Source organism: Halichoerus grypus, chromosome 15 (assembly GCF_964656455.1).
Source record: "Halichoerus grypus chromosome 15, mHalGry1.hap1.1, whole genome shotgun sequence".
NCBI lineage: Eukaryota > Metazoa > Chordata > Mammalia > Carnivora > Phocidae > Halichoerus > Halichoerus grypus.
Genome location: NC_135726.1, coordinates 29,446,205 through 29,464,027, shown reverse-complemented (window position 1 = coordinate 29,464,027; position 17,823 = coordinate 29,446,205). Strand labels below are relative to the sequence as shown.

General features: G+C 36.0%; 1 protein-coding gene across 4 annotated transcripts in view; it reads right to left on the bottom strand.

Moving 5' to 3' along the window:
- RPGRIP1L (RPGRIP1 like) overlaps positions 1-17,823 on the bottom strand; it is a 92,621-nt gene that overhangs the window by 45,031 nt on the left and 29,767 nt on the right. For all 4 annotated transcript variants that reach the window (XM_036081684.2, XM_078063738.1, XM_078063739.1 and 1 more), the window contains 7 exons: positions 15,039-15,178; positions 9,985-10,091; positions 9,630-9,680; positions 8,767-8,946; positions 8,112-8,229; positions 3,781-4,233; positions 590-741 (listed from right to left, as the gene is read on the bottom strand). In XM_036081684.2, coding sequence (XP_035937577.1) covers positions 590-741; positions 3,781-4,233; positions 8,112-8,229; positions 8,767-8,946; positions 9,630-9,680; positions 9,985-10,091; positions 15,039-15,178 — 1,201 coding nt within the window. The remainder of the gene's footprint in view (positions 1-589; positions 742-3,780; positions 4,234-8,111; positions 8,230-8,766; positions 8,947-9,629; positions 9,681-9,984; positions 10,092-15,038; positions 15,179-17,823) is intronic.

The window sequence follows — 17,823 nt, the reverse complement described above, 5'->3', positions numbered from 1 at the left end:
TGCATTCATTGGATCATGGAATTCTTTTGGAAGTATGGCCATTAAGACTACATGAAACATAGTTTGGGAAATGCTGCTCTGAGGAATTGCATTTAAACTTCCAATTCAGAGTACTGCAATTCTATTTTTCAAAAGTACCCTGGGTTGCACAAGGGAGTTCCTTTGTGGTGATGGAACAATTCTGAATCTTGCTTGTGGTGGTAGTTACATGAATACATACACATGATAAAACTGCACAGAACTCATAATACGTGCACACACACACACGAGTGCATGTAAAAACTGATAAAATCCGAATAAGGTCTGTAGTCTAGTTAATGGTATTGTACCAGTGTCAATTTCCTGGTTTTGATAATGTAGTGTAGTTATGTAAGATGTTACAATTGGGAGAAGGGGGGTGAAGGGTACATAGAACTTCTCTGTACTGTTTTTGTACTTCCTGTAAGTCTATAATTATTTCAAAATAAAAAGTTAAAAAGAGTCACTTGATGGCTGTGAAAGAAAATGATTTTGGTTTAAAGCATGACATAAAAAGACATATTATAAAATTTCTGTATCATAAAAATGTCTTAAAGTCCAACCAGCTCACCCATTGCATTTGCTCTGGCCCCTTATAATTTGATGTTATATATCCCAAAGCCTTTGCTCGTTCTCGATAAAGTCGAATTGCTTGATCCATGGGAATCCGTAATCTGAACCAGTATTCCACTGTGCCAAAATTTGGGATGTCTCCTTTAGTTCCTACAAACCAATGCACAACTCACTGTTAAAATTTTATACTGAGTAAAATAATATATGACTTGCACAAATGATGTGTGATTGGCAAAGAACAGAGCTAAAGAAAATAAAGTTTCTTCTGCAAGTATGAGTTTCATTGTATGTTAAGTATTATTAAAGATCTATGTCAAATTATGTTTGAGATATTCCAATTTATACTATTTCAATCCTTCTAAAATATAAAGAAAAAAACTAAACACTGTATTAAATACTCCACAGATTCTTTTTGATGCTATAGTAGCTTGTTTTTAACAAGTTGTACTCAATGTAGACTGACAGATACAATATGAAATCTCAAAATTATAAATATGAAATTCCACATCATGATTCAACTTTTGAGAAGTCTTTGGCCCCTTCCCACTTCTCTACTGTGCCACAGGTACAGGGACAAAGGCCATAGCTATGCCAAATATATGCCGGATGTAATTCATACTCGCATGTTTGCCCTGTACACCCTCACTCTGCTTTTCAACTCGGGCAGCTCTTCATCTCTCTTCCTCTGTGAAGATTTCCTCTACAGCTCCTGGGGGAATTAAGGGTTCTCTGCTTCCTTCAAAGAGGGGAAGGATATGTCCTCTCATTAGGACACGGATTCCTTTCACATACTATCTGTTCACCAGTGTATTTCTCCACCCACACTATAAGTTTCTTGAGGGTAAGGACTGTGGTTTCCACTGATATATTCCTACCAGAGGGACTAGTATACAATGGTACTCAATATTTGTTGAGTAGATGATATTCTATACATAAACTTTCCTGAGCATACCATATTATTAAAACTATTTCCCCATTCTCTTCTACTTCATCAATTTCTTTCTCACTAAGGGATCATTCTCATCAACATACAAATATGATTGAGATCTGCTATCATTTAAAAAAAAAAGTCCTAAAATGAGAATATTAATGGATACACATATTTGCTTGTATATGCTTAAAATTTCTTTGGGAGAATTTGCAACCTTTGGTGAGGGGTTCCAGGGTAGCTAAGGGACAGGGTAGCTGAGGGAATAGGAGAGAGAGATTTTATAGTATAAACTTTTATACCTTTTGATTTGTGAATCATGTAAATAATATGTTAACCCCGTGATCGATCAATAAATAAAATCCCCCCCCAGAAGCTAAGTCACCCTCTTTTCTTCTTGAAATGGTTTCTTTACTTGGCCTCTTTTGGAAGTATGGCCATTAAGGATACTGTATGCTCTTGGCTTGCCTTTTAAATCACTGGCCACTCTTTAGTTTCCTTTGTTGGTGTCTCGTCTTCTTCCTGAACTCTAAACTGTGTGGTTTTCCAAGGCTCAGTCCTTGGCCACTTTCTCCCCTTTGTGTACATTCACTCTCTATGTGATATTACCTAGGCCAAAGGCTTAAAATATATTCCATATGGTAATGACTCCTCCTTTCATATGTTTATCCCTGACCTTCCGGCTAGGGCTAGTGTATCCAACTGCCCACATGCCATTTCCACTTGGCTGTCCAACAGGCAGCCAGTCTTAACTTGTTAAACAAAATTCTTGATTTTCTTCCTCAGATTTGTTCCTTGCCCAGGCCTATCTCAATAAATGGGCTCATGATTCTCCTTGTTGTGCATGCCAGAAATTCTTGTCTTCTCCATTATCTTCATTACTCTCCATTTGATTGACAAGCAAGTCTTAAAGTTAATCAAACATAAACTGAAAATAACCACTTCTTGTCACTCTTCTCATTACCATCTTAATCCAAGCCACTATCATCTTTCCACAGATTAATGCAATAGCCTGATAAGGGTCCTAGTTTTCCCTCTTGGCCCCGACAGACTATTTTTCCCCAGCACCCAGGCTGATTTTTTAAAACCTATGTGTGATCCCGTCACTTACCTCCTCAAAACTCTCCAATGGGGTTTCATCACTCAGAGAAAAAAAAATCCATTTGCCTTACCATGACCTACAAGTTTCTAGAGCATGATCTGGTCCTTCCATTGTTTTTGTGTGTGTGTGTGTGTGTGTGTGTGTGTTTTAAAGTGTACTTCCCTTTTTTTTTTTTTAAAGTTTTTATTTAAATTCCAGTTAGTTAACATACAGTGTAAGATTAATTTCAGGAACAATTTAGCGATTCAACACTTCCATACATCACCCAGGGCTCATCACCGACAAGTGCCCTCCTTAGTCCCCATCACTTATTTCCCCATCCCCCACCCACCTCCCTTCTGGTAACCAGCAGTTTGTTTCTCTAGAGTTAAGAGTCTGTTTCTTGGTTTGCCATCCCCCTCCCCTTTTTTTTCCCCTTTGTTCATTTGTTTTGTTTCTTAAATTCCAAATATGAGTGAAATCATATGGTATTTGCCTTTCTCTGACTGACTTTGCGTAGTCATCCTTCTATTGCTTTAATCACATTTCTGCTTTAGCCACTGGCCTTCTTGCTGTTCATCCAACATGTCATGTTTGTCCCTCCACCTTAGTACTTGCTGTTACCTCTGCATGAAACATTCTTCCTCCGGATCCTGTCATGGTTCTTTACTCAGGTCTTTATCACTGTCAACCACCAGGGAAGTCCTTATCTGAATTAGCAACCTTCCATCTCTCTCATTAGCCTGTTCATTTTTCTTCATCTGATGAAATATATATTTGTTTTATGGCCTGTCTTCCCCTCTAGAAGGTAAGCTACATGATGGCAGGGGCTCTGTCTGTCTTACTTAGCAGTGACCCCTGTATTTCCAATGCCTAGTAACAGCAATAACATAAGCTCTTAAAAAATATTTGATGAATGTACAATTAATGTTTAATCAAAAAAGGGTATTAATATGGTAAATAAATATTTGCACTTATAAACTTTTAAAAAATTAATAGCCATTGCAATTGACATCACCAATGACATTTAGGATAGTCCAATCAACTGTGGGCAGATCAATTAGGGGACACCCTCAAGGCATCTTGAATCCCTAGGAGAAGACAGTAATGTAGAACACCATATTAATATATAAACCAAATTAGTGATTCAAATATCCAAAGCTTACAAGATTGTACTTACCAACCAAACTTGCTGTGCAAAATATTCGACCACTTTTTTCTAGAATTTCATGGAATCTCAACTGACCTGCCGCAATTGTTTCATAATCTGTGCTGTAAGCTTGGTGGACCTCAAGAGTGATAGTATTCTTCTGAATATATTGTAAAAATAAGTCATTAACATGAACGAGATATTGAGAAGTGAAGTTATATTCTGGGTGAAGGCCTTGCACTATGGGAGTTGTCTGTAGCTCAAAATCATAGAAAGCATAGGTACAGAAAGTGACAGGCTCTTTATCTCCAGATGCCTGTAAAACTTCAGAAGAAAAGGTTACTTTGTTGATATGGATTTCAAATAGGTTTTCGCCTCGTTCTAAGTGAACGGTTTCATCAAATTCATCAACGGAGTCATCTGGCGTGATTTCTGGTTTAAATTTATACTGCTTGGTGCCATAGGCAATATCCTTTAATTGGGCTGCAAGAGAAGACACACAGTTTAGATATTTTTAAATATTGACATATGAAGATACAAACTGGCTTTTGAAGTGGTATGAAGTCTTAACTGCTTTTGTGAAGAGTCTCAGTCTTAAATTCTATGACTACACTGTTTTTCTGTGAGTAATATTGTATTCTACAAAAATTCATCCTTTGTTTTGACGTCACTTATTAACAACAAAATTACAACTCAAGTTATAATACAGCCTGTACCAAGGGAAAGGAAAAAGAAACAAGAAAAAAAGGCTTTTGAATGAACAGCTGAGGTAAATATTTGGATTCTCCTTATTCCTCTGCTTCTGCTTTATTATATTCTCTCCTTTAAAGTCAGTTTCTCTTTCCACTGGCTCCTTCCCTTCAGCTTATTAAAATACCCACTTTTCTACTTTTGGGGTGATGGATATGTTTATTGCCTTGATTGTGGTGATGGTTTCACAGTGTAGCCATGGGCCCAAACTCACCAAGCTGTATGCCCCAAATATGTGCAGTTTTAAAGTATGTTAATTGTACTTCCATAAAGCTGCTTTTTAAACAGATATATCTCTTTCTAGATACACATTTTATCCCCATGTTACATCCAAATTTCTGGAAAAAGTAACGTATGCTTGTGTCTACAACTCCTCATCTAACAGACACTCTTCAACCTCTTCCAAAGAGTATCTGCCCTACTTTTCTCATGAAACTGCTCCAGAAAAGGTCACCAATAATGAATTAATTGTTAGATGGAATAGACTTTGGTTCTTGTATCACTTGATTTCTTTGCTTCCTTGACATTGATGGTCACTTTCCCTTTTATGAACCTCTGTCATACTTTGGTTTCCATGTCATCAGCTGCCCTGCTTCTCCTTCTACCTCTCTTGTTTTTTTAAGGGGTTTTTCTTTTTCTCATAGTTTGCTGGGGGCCCTGTTTTTATCCTCTTGTTAGTCTACATATTCTTATGGGTAACCTCCATCTTTTATGACTTCTGCTACTATCAATATGCAAAGACTCTCCTTTTTCCACTTTTAATTCAGATTTATTTCCTGAACTCCAGACCCATACATCTCATGGCTTGCTGGGCCCACTGTCTAGATATCCCGTAGCCACATCAAACTCAATATATCCAAAATAGAATAGAGCCAATGTAGAGTATTCTCTTCTAGTTATTTCTGTACTCTGAATCTCAAGTGCTGGTGTTAGCATTCATCCAGTTGCCTAAGCTTGTTGCTACAGAATTGTTCTAGTTTCTCTTTCTCTTAACTGTCCCCACATCCATAGGGTCACTACTATTCAACACTGTGTCCTAAGTCTTTCCAAGTTTGTCCCTGTCCATTCTCTGTCCACTAATGCTACCTTACCTACATTCCCAGTGTTTACTACCCAGATTATTATGGAACCCGAAGTGCTTCCTTCCTTCAAATCTTATAACTATAGCATAATCTAATAACTATAGCATAATCTCCAAAATGTAGTTTTGGGTGTATTACTGCCTACCTTAAAAATTGCTTAGTGGTTTTCAGGTTATTAAGTTTCAAACTCTTCAAGGTGGCAAACAGGGCCTTCATGATTTGGCTCTTCCCAGCCTTACCTGGAGAGATTCTCCTCCTTTTACTAATTATGAGTTCCAATTAGATAGATCTGGGTGCAGTTTTGCAAATGAAAGGCAGTGCTTCACATTTAGGGCATTTTTACCTGCATCCTCTATTGTCTGGAATGCCTTTCATTGCTTTTCCTTAGTGGTGAATTCTGTCATCTTTAAAGATTCCAAACCTACTTTGTGGAGTCTTCTCTGAATCTTCAGGTTTAAATAGGCATTCTCTCCTCAATGTTTCCTTGGTATCTTTTGCATTTTCCTAGCTTCATACTCTTCATGATCAAGTATAACTGTCTATGTATGTGCTCCTTCTTTTAAAAAAATATTTTATTTACTTATTTGAGAGAGAGAGAGAGAGAGTGAGCGAGCGAGCATGAGCAAGGGGGAGGACCAAGAGGGAGAGGGAGAAGAAGTAGAATCCCCGCTGAGCGTGGAGCCTGAGGCGGGCAGGGGCGGCAGACATTACAACGCAGGGAGATCCCAGGACCCGATGAGATCACGATCCGAGCCGAAGTCAGACGCTTAACCTACTGAGCCACCCAGGCTCAGCACATAGGATAGCTATGCACTCCATCTTATGAGTTCCTTGCGGGTGGTACCTGAGCTGTTTTCTTTTTTCCTATTTGGATTCTCCCTGCCTAGCACATTGTTTAGGATGCATTAAGAGCCTGAGCATGTTTAAGGAATCAATCAATGAATTTAGGGGCAGATGAAATATGTTGGTGAAGATTTAGTAAGACTAAAAGCGATGAAAATCCCAAACTATGTGATCTCCTTGTTATTCAGGAAAATTCAATTAAGCAAATTTTTATTGAGTTCTACTTGAAATAAAAGGTATATACTGCTCTTTGACTTTTAGAAAACACTGTTCGGGCAGATAAAGATATTTATTGAACGCTTCTACTTAAAGCAGTGGTTCTCAAAGTGTGCTTTGGGAACCCTGAGGGTCCCTGAAACTGCTCTGAAGGTTTGTGAGGTCAAAATATTTTTAAAATAATCCTGACATGTCACTTGCCTTTTTCATTCTTATTCTCTCACAAGTGTTTAATGGAGTTCCCCAGACTACATAATGTGTGATATCATAACAGGCTGAATGCAGAAGCAGGTCTAAAAACCCAGCTGTTTTCTATTAAGGTATACACCAAAAAGTTTGCAAAAACGTCAAACAACTAAAAAAATGTGAAACAATTTAAAACAACGTCACTCTTCTCACTATTTTTTTTTTTTTGTATGGAAAATACATCTTTTAAAAAATAAATACTGTAATTTATGTTAACATGTAATGGGTTTATTATTATTTTAGCATGACGTAAAATAAATATTTTCAAAATTTCTCTTTTAATTCTTAGTATGATAAGTAGAACCCATATAAGCAAGAGGACTTTGGGATCCTCAGTAATTTTTAAGAGTGTAAAATTACTGCTGGCATCAATCATTCGAATTAAACATTGTATGGCAGGGGACATGAAAGAGAAACTCAGTACTTAGCCTCACAGAATTTATATTGCAGTCACAGGGAATATGCAAAACTCCAACAGTGAAGAACACTTACATAATATAATCCCCACACATATTTTTTGAGTACATAAGAGGAAAAATGGGAAGTACTAAGTCTAGTGTTTTTCAAAGTATAGTTTTGCACCTGCATCTGAATCACTCGGAGTTATTTCTAAATATATAGAATCATGGACCCCCAGATCTCTAGGGGTAGGTCCCAGGAAGCTACATTTGAAACAAGTTCCTCATGTGATTTTCATACTTGCTCAATTCTGGAAACCACTGCAAGGACATTTCAAGTAGAGGAATGGCTAGGAGTGATGGGAGCCAGCTTCCTGGCAGAGGCATGCATTGCATTTGGTTAGATTTCAAAGCAGGGTAAAAAGGGTATATGTTGGGTAAAAAGGAGGCTCAGGTGGAGCAAAGGTACAGTGGTAGGACTGAGAAAGGTGAGGTGAATCTGACAAAGAGCAAGCAGACTTGTTTGGATGAGATACATAGCTTGCTTAGAAGAGAAATGAGGAATGGGGTGGTGAAGTTAGTTCTGCGGTACTCCATAAAGTACTCTGAAATTTTGCCTGCAATACTGAATTTGGAAAGCAATAGAAAATTACTAAAAATTCTTGAGTAGAAAAGAATCAGATAAAAACAACCTTTCTGGTAAATTCTCATTACAGCTATGAATTAGAAAAAACAGAGCAAAAAGAAATCATGAATGTAGATTTGGATGACATTTTCAACTCCCGTAAAATCCATTCACCTAGGTACTGTGGACAACGAATTGTACCTTCTAGTTTCTGAATGCGTGCAGCTCTGCTATCAAGAAGATGAACATATTGTTCCACTTTGAGTTCATAATCTTGCTGCAAATTTTCCATCTTCTGGGTCACTGCTTCAACTTCCATCTAAAAAATATGAGATAACAAGTTTCAATACTTAGGATTAGTTCCATTTTCATTTTTTAAAGCAACTCTGACTCAAGCATTTCCTAGATCCTGGGGATCTCAGGAGCTGCAAACCGTGATTTTCTGACCTCAAATAGCTTACAGTTTAGAAAATTATGCTTGGCAATGTTCTTAAATCAGAAACAAAATTAACAAGACCCCAGATTCCTTCTCCTGGGGGTGATTTTCCTGTTTGTTAAAGGCTAAGATAACATGTGGTTGTGGCAGGAGAGCTACGATGCATTCGCACGATGTGCTAATACCAGCACAGGTAAATTCGTGGCCACTGTTTCTGCTCTAAAACCAGGGCCTTTAAAAAAATTATTTGTTTTTAAACTATTTACTCTAAGCACCTAGTTACAAGGCCAAATTCCAGCCATGTGGTAATACATGGTAAGAGATTATAACCGATGATAATACATAATACTGCTTAGAAAAGTAAATCATCAGTAGAATATCATAGGAAGCCTGTTCTCCTGTCTTCGTGCAGCACATTACCTGATAATCTTTATTAATTTTATGTTGCATAATTAGCATGTTTCGCGTCTTTTCAAGTTCTTGCACTGTTTCTGCATGAGTTGCTTGTAGCTCTCTCATGGAGCGTTCTAGATCTTTGTTGATTTTATTGTCTACTTTCTCTAAAAAGGAAAGGTCTCCATTTTTTTGTGATTTCTGAGCCTAAAACAAAAACATGTTTTATTACTGAAATAAGAGTTTCTAAAACGTATCATGTGAATCAATATAGATACAGCAAGGAATAATCATTAATTAAAAACAGATATATTTCCATTTTCCATCAGGAACAAAACCATCCTGATACAGAAAATATATGTGGATAGTCATCTGGAACAATTACAGAGAATTCAAAAAAGAGTTTATTACTTCATGACATAAAGAAGAATCATGTACATTTATTTCCATTTCTTCAACTGATTAAAAGCTACACTGTGTTGATCTAAAGGGAAAGAAATGTATTTTCTCGTGTCTTCTTATAAATAACAGAATATCCTAGGACTGAAAAATATCTTCTGGTAACATTTATAATTCAATATTTTATTTAAGATAATAGGGTGTACCAAGGTCTCTTAGGACAGAAAATTATTGATTAGTTTTATAGTGAGGCGTGTAGAAGTGAAATGTTTGTTACAGTTGGAGAAAGTGCTTTAAAGAAGAGTTTTTGAGGTCTATTTTAATGTAATTTTGATGTCATTATGAAATATGTATATGCTGTAACTAAATGTCACCTGACCACTTTCCTGAATAATTCATTCTCCAAGTATAAGGGTTACAGACAAGGGTCATCATTATGCTGAAACAGTTATATGTAGACATGAAATTCATGGTGAAGTTCAGAAAGTTACCTTTATAAGCAGGAGAGCTTCACTCAATTCATCAGCATTAATATCACTCTCCTGCAAAAGACAGAGTAAGTAAAAGCTCACAATGAGATATTAATGGAAAGTACAAGAGACATTCCAACTATGCAGATTATCCTCATGGAGTATAAACTGCCTGATACCATGAATTAAGAAACTAAGTATAAGAGACATTCCAACTATTCAGAATCGCCCCTGAAGTGTAAACTGCTTAATAACCATGAATTAAGAGACTAAGTAATACATTTGTAATCTTTTGCTTTGCAGCATAGTTTCCTCCGGGCATAAAATGTTGAGATAAAAATTTGGCATTTATTTCCTAAGTAAGAAAATAGTTCACCTGGTTGTAAAACTTCAGGCGGTGTTTAAGGTCATCAAGTTGCTGCTTTTGTTCCAGATACTGTAGCTGTAGTTCTCTGTTTTCTTGAATGAGTTTCTCATTTTGGTCTTAAAAATAAAGTTGATACAATTAGAAAGGTAAGAGAGCATGAGGCATAAGAACGCATTTAAAATTAATTTAATTCCTGATACACACCAAGCTCGAACTAGTATTGCTCTGGTCAGAGAGGAAATTGTGCTAGCACCTAGACAAAGGCAGTGAGAGAATGAGGAACAAATGAACACTATCATGTGTCTACCATATGATCCAGTTGCTTATCAAAAACTGAAGACTTAAGTTCACAGCATTAATATAAGGAAATTGTGGCCTCTGGGACTTCAAAGGAACATTCTATCTAAATACCTAAGAAAATATGTTTCTAAATCTATGATTTTTACTTACTTATTAAGGGTCCTGAAAGGCATGCAAAAAAAATTTTTTGTCTTTTAGTGTTTTAATTGACTTCCTTAAGTTTTCTTTTCCCAATTTAGCATAAAGTCCTTTTATTAAAACAACATAATTTCTCTGGTAATAACTAAACCCATAATTTTAATCAACTACACTTTGAACAAATCTGTTAAGATAGGAGAAATGGATTCTCAGCCAGTGCGCATGGTAGCATCAGTAATAATTCACGTGTGCTCTTTATTCATTGAGTTCGTGCTGTTAATTGGTAGGACATGGACCCAGAGCTCTTGTTAAGGAGTAGAGATAGGTTATGTTCACCCAGGCACTCATTCGCCTGAACCCACAAGCAACAGCACAGGGTAGAGCTACAGGAGACAGTAAATCCATAAAGAGACTAATTTTTTACTCCCTGCATTAAACATATGCTTAACTTAAAAGAAAAAAAAAAAAGCTAGCTACCAAATTTATTCTTTAGTCTCATGTTCTTAAGTGTACTCTTCAACAGAGTTCATTGTGGGGGTCAAGTATCCTTTTTGGCTCCCTGTAGCCTAACTCTAAACCATGTCATCCAAAGTGTCTCCACTAATCTCATCCTATTTTCACAGATTTGTGTTTATCAAAAGTCCTCAATTCAAGTTGTACATTTTTGTTTCCATTTCTTAAAAAAAAGCCAACACATTTGCCAAGAATTCCTTACATGAATACATTTGCACACTGAATGCATTTTATACAAAAATACGTTTCTGACTTTTATAATGCTTTGTGTTCCCCAGCTAGAAGTGCTACATGCAAGTGAAAATCGTAAATTACACAATTAAGAAGAAAGGGACTAAATTTGGATATTTTTAATGTCACGTATTTCCTGGCAAACTAAAAAGGAAAAACACTGTGACTCTGGGGTATGCAGAGACATTTTAATATCAAATATATAAACCTTTTTCATCTCATCGATAAAAGGTTAAAAGTTTATACTAGAGGATAAATTGCTAATACTCAGTGACCTAAATGAGAGAGTTTCCAAATGAGAACAGTATTTGGAAATTTTGAAGGTAAGGGTCAAATACCTGTCTTTAAACTAAAAATTAGGATTAATAATAAATACGAATTCGTAGAGGAGATAAACAACTTTTTCGGTTACAGAGTAGAATAAGAATGCGGAATGCTTTATTTTACGAGGTTAAAAAAAATCTAGATAGGAATGGTTAGGTAACAGAAAGAAGGTAAATACAGTAAGAAAAATGTAAAACCAAAGGTCTTGAGGATGATATAATTTCCTTCTCTGGCCTGCAAGAAGTGTTACGGGTTTTGAGAATGAGGTAAAGGGTAAAGGACATGATTACTCCACCTTCATCCGGACAGTGTATTTTGATTTCTAGTTTTATGCTCTAGTTTTTCTATTCTTTCAATATTTCAGAGCAGGGTCCTAAGAATGATATGCTAGTAGGTATAAATAAACTTATTCAAATGTTTCTTCCTTTGCTGGTTTCTGTTTCTACAACAATGTCCCCGTTTCATTGATCTTTTTAAACCTAGGGTGTTATTACTGAGAAAATAACTTATTAGTGGAAGATGACATTACTAAATACCAGTACCTTTCTCTCTACTAAATTTTATGTAGAATTATCCGCAACAATTTTTCCTTTCTCAAACTGTTTATTGGGGATAGAACTCCTGGCTCTTTAAAAAGCACGGAGACGCTGTAGTTCAAAAAAGAGATAGACTTGCTGAATTATAATATGAAAAATCAAAGCATCCTGTACAAGATGAAAAATAACCTCTTTACCTTATGATTTGACAAAAAGCAGGTTAAGCTAAACAGCATTTTATTCAAATGAGATAACATTTTACTCTTTCAAAATTATGTTCTTGAAGCACACCATTAATAAGCAGAGTGCAGAGAACAATTCAACTAAACAATCTTCAGAGATCCTTTGTGCTAATATCTTCAGCTGTGATCAATATAACCATATGCATTATGCTGAATTATGCATTTCAGCTAAAGATAGAAAGGAACTTTCAAAAGCTGGGCCTTTAAACACATGCAGTTAATTTAAGCATTAACCAAATGCAAACTGCATTTACATATCCTTCTCCCACATATTCACACAATCTGAAACTAATTTGTACCTTGAATAAAGAGGTAAGTATTCTCTAAAAATAATTTGCCAGTTAGATGAATGACTCTAAGAACCCAGGGAAACATCTTCTGGCAAGGAACACTTGATACATGAAAAGGTAAATGTGTGAAGAGACTTCAAAGTAAAATGAAACAATTTCAAAATCTGTAATACAAAAAGGAACTTTCTAAATATTAAAAGACTTCCTCATACAGATCATTTCAATTCTTTTTGTTTAGTATTTCCCTGGAAAAAATGGTTCAAGACTGTAATATTTTTCTTATAATCTATTGTAACATTTTCACAAAAAACCCCCAAACCTAAATCATTAGATCTATACATTTCAGGTAGTCAAGCAAAATAACTAAAATAACAATTGTATTAAAAAGATTCAGTTCTAGCAATTTTTCTTAACAAAACATATGAATAAACGTGTAAAGATTTGTGTAGAAAGATGTTTATGATACTTAAAAAAAATGGAAGCTATTTAAAAATTCATCCACAGAAGACTGTTAAACAATCTTTGGTACATCCTCACATGGAAAACTATGACAGCCATTATAAATGATGATGATGCGGATTTACATTTATACTCAGGAACGATTTCATAATAGAGTAAATAAAAAAGCACATTATAAAACAGTATCTATGCATATAGAAACAACTCTGGAAGGACACACATAAAAATATTAAGAGTGATTATCTTGTGGTTGTGTGATTGAATGACTTTTAGAAAGTTTTTTTTGTTTACTGAACTTTAATGTTATACATTAATTATTTTTAATCATTCAAAAAATCCTAAAAAGACATAAAGACTAGTAAAAAAAAGATGAGGAATGGATTAATGGTGGTTTAAAATAACTTAGCAACTGTAGTTTTAATCATTTAAAAGAAGCTTTGGAATTAATTCAACAACAACAGATAGGTTTAAAAAAAAAAGACCACCAAGATTCTATCTCCTTAAGAGTTTCTTTCCAGAGACCAATTCAGATGTTTAGAGATAAAGAGTTTTGGAATTTTTAATATTTAGGGAAATACAGAAAGCACAGAAATAAGAGAGGTTTTTTTTTCATTTCTCTTCCTTTAAGAATGAGCAGTTTATATTTGTCTTCGGAAAACAGGGAATATGGAGCGCTTCTGCTTCCTTCAGTCAACAAGTATTTACTGAGCAGCTACTAAACAAAAGCACTGTTAAGTATCACATGAAAGTCAGGAACTATATATCTTTGACATCAAAACTTTTAAATACCCACCCAGTCACAAATCACGTCATCATCTTATTCTACTCACAATATTCCCAAGAAAAATTCATAATTTTTCACAAAATTCAATCACTTGGTAGATAAATGCTGCGTATGTGTTTTACCAAAATTAAGACTACATCGATTTCAGACTTCTTAAAATATTAAAAAAGGTCAGACCATAATTTTAAAATGTTATCATTTACAAGATGCATCACAACTTCAGAGATGTCAAAATGGGAAAAAAAAATCTCTCTTATAGTTAATAAAATATGGCATTGTGATCTAAATCAATATATAGAGTACTGACTAGATATGTAATTTTTATTTTTTAACTGAGCCTGCATTAAACTTTGAAATGCTCTCATGCAACAGAATCGCAAATGTTCAAAAGAAGCAACCTTATTATCACATCACTTGGTTTATGTAGTGGATGAGCAACAGATACAACGTTTGAAACAAATAATTCAATTCCCCTGTTGTGCATTTGTGTGTACAATCTAGTAAATCAGACATCTACTTTAATTATAATTATTTTATTTCCATGAGATGAGAAGGGTGAGATCTGTGACTCGTATATGAAACTTATTAATGATTATTATTTTAGCAGGGACATCTTGACAAGTCTTCCTGGTATTTAAGTTCACTGTCACAGAGTAGATTTAGACATCTAATTATCACAGAGATCTTCCCTGTTCGACCTACCAAAACTAGCAAGCAACTACTTCTGCTCCTCTGTCATCTTACGCTGCTTTGTTCTTATTCCCACTGCACTTGCCGCCACCTGACACGTTGCACATTTATTTAATTATTGTCAGGTTCTCCCTATTGAATTTATGTTGCATGAGGGCAAGGCTTTTGTTTTACTCATTGCTGTGCCCCCCAGAACTTCGAACAGTGCCTAGCACATACTGGTGGCTCAATAAATGCTTGTCGACTGCTGAATACAGCAAGGCTTGACATTTAGGAAAACAAAACAAAACAAAACAAATGAAAGGCAACCTGAATAAAAGTATCTCTGGTGAAGAAATAACTCCTTTGGCGTATATGCTAGGCTGAGTAAATGGAAATTTTGAGCGACCAATAAACTCATGAAAGTGGATGGCTGTTAATGCAAGCGATGTCCCCTACGTGGAGCAAGGTGCCTGGCAAAACAGTAGGGGCACAGTCGGCGCTGACTGAGCCGGCGAATAACCAGGAGTAACACAGATGTCTGAAATGAATAAGTCAGTAGTCGTTTGATGTGTACCTCTTTCGGTTTTGAATCTGTCAAGGATTTCAGTTTTGTCTGTTAGGTCAGATTTTAAGGCAGTCTCGAGTTGAGCGATCTGTACTTTCAGCTGCTGTTCCTTGAACTTCCATTGCTCTTCGTGGGCAGCACTGAAGGCACTGCAAAACACACGTGACATGCAAGGAGAGCCTGGAAATCGGCCTCGACCGAAAATACGAAAGAGAAAAGCTTTTAGTGGTACAGAGACCACTGTCATCATGTCTTAGGAATTAAGTAAACATATGCTGGTCTGCTGCTGTTGAAACCAAGGCGCCTTTCTCAGGCTGCGGTTAGCAAACATGAAAGGGTTTGTGGGATGAGCAAAGGAACTGGCCTTAATTTAGAGCTCTACAGTCAGAGAAGTTGGCAGTGTGCAGCTTTTGTGGGACTAGTAAAGGAATTTAGATACTGTACATACTCCAGAGGAATCCGCAATTCCAAACCTCAGCCATCGGCTTCAGATAAAACTCTTCTCTCCCACATACAAACCCTCTTAATACAGAGAACAGGGGCTCGCCACCTGATCTTCACTGCTAAGATCTGAAACTTTTACTGAGTCTGTGCTAATAACACATTCACAAAATTCTGGCCATGAAATGATAGCACACTGAACGATGAGACAGTAATTCTGCTGTGAAGAAGTAGTGATAATGTAGTTTATGTCCTAAAACACAAACAGCAATAACAGACTAAGAACAAAGTTTTACTTTGTTCACGACTAGGATGAAAACCCAGCGAGAACACCCTGGTAAGAAGGATGAAGACAGAAACGTTATTCCTCAGTAAAAGTGCAGCAGTTTAAACCCTCGTCACAATCTACTAGTGATGAAATCCCAGCATTTATTTGCGCCAGTGCTGATAAACTGAACACTGGTGCTAGACCAGTTGCACTAAAAACACTCAGGGAGATTTAAAAATGAAGGTCCTGGGGCCCAGGAATTCATAGTTTTATAAAGCTTCCCCAGGTGATAGCCAGGTTTTGGAAAAACTGATCTTGATCTGTATTTCAGCAGAAAACTATTATCTGTGAAGCTTGATTTGACTGAATAATTATCAGCAGCATTGACCCTTCTCCTTGTTTTAAACCCGGTAAATGAAACAAAATTTTATAAAATCTGGTTTTGTACTGATGATGAAGTAAATGGAAGAAAAACCTGTTATTGAAAATTGCCCTTAATGTTGCTCCCAGCTAGTCTCGAGGTTTTATTCTAAGAGAGATACTATTCTGGGAGGCATAGCTTTCAAAGGAAAAGAATTGTGTGTCTATTTTACATTTTGAATATTTTTATTGCATTTAAAATAATATGAACATAAAAATAAATGGAATTCTAGAAGTTTCTCTAAATATGACATCTGTTTCTTCTATCAATGTTCTCATTTCACATATGGAATCTTAAGAAACGCATGGACCTATATACCAGTATTTCAAGTTAATTTTAGCAGAGGTACAATTACCTAGACTTACATGAAATCCAAACAAAGTATGTACTTTAAATATTAAAGAATATTCCTTTACATTTTCACTTTTTAAAATAAAGAACAAATACAATTTTTGTGTCTGGTCAAATTATGTAAACCAAACACACACACCACACATACAGACACACACACACGTGTGTGTGTGTGTGTGTGTGTGTCTTGTATTATTAAAAACATGTACTACCCGGAAAAAAAATTAGCATGATGAAATAGGCACAATTATACATTATATCAGACGCCAAAAATTGGAAACAGTAGTGTTCCAATAGCATTAGTACCAGCAAAAAGATCACCAACAGTTAATCTGGCAGAAACATCAGAAGCTGTATGTGTTTAAATTAAGAACAATTTAGCAGCCTGGTTTTTCCAAACCCACAAAATACTAGTGTAAATCAGCATAAGTCAATCTGAATTTAGTCCGCTGCTATCTTCCCTCTAAATTTAGGATTACATTCCACTGGAGTTTCATGAGGAATTCCTTTTGAATTTACTGTATTCCTCTATGCTTGGAGCCATCTGTGTAACTATAAATGGTGAACCACATCTGGCTCCATTTTCTTTGTAAAGGCTGTGTACATGATTAAATCTGCATATGAGAACAGTCTTTGAGAACCTTTTATTCATGAAAATGTTTTTGTATATTGCCTTCAGTGACAACGGGGGGGATCACAGTTGGTCTGTGTGCACATTTCATTGTTACATTCTGTTGCAGAAGCGAGAAAATGTCAATCGAATGCCCACTGGTGCCTGTGGTCACCAGCATGGCCACTGGCAGTCATGGGTCAGCATACACACCGCTGAACAACATGATCAGACAGAAATAAGAGCGGAAGAATTTGTCTCCACCCTAAGGCCTTTTTTCTTACAGAAGAAATTCCATGTATTCCAATGTCTAAGGGCAACCTAACGTGAGAGAGAGGGAAGGATAAACTCTAAGTCATGCACAAAGAAATCCATAGGTACTTTAGTTAGGACCTAATGGAAATTAAATACGTATTTACATAGGGATATCTCACTTACTGAAAGAAAATGATGCTCCAAATGTACTCAGTTTGATTTCTGGGAAGCACAAAGTGCTCCTATTTGATCACATGGGCTTTCATGATTCCTAGAAGATTGCAGGGGACAGGTGCTCACTTTACAGAAATGGAGCCCAGAGAGTCTATGGGTGGCCAGCAGTGCTCCATTAAATTCTGGATAATAGATGACTACAATTTACATAGTAGAAACCAATTCTTAAACAGTTAATACCATCTTCAAAAACTAGACCAACTCTTTTTTAAAA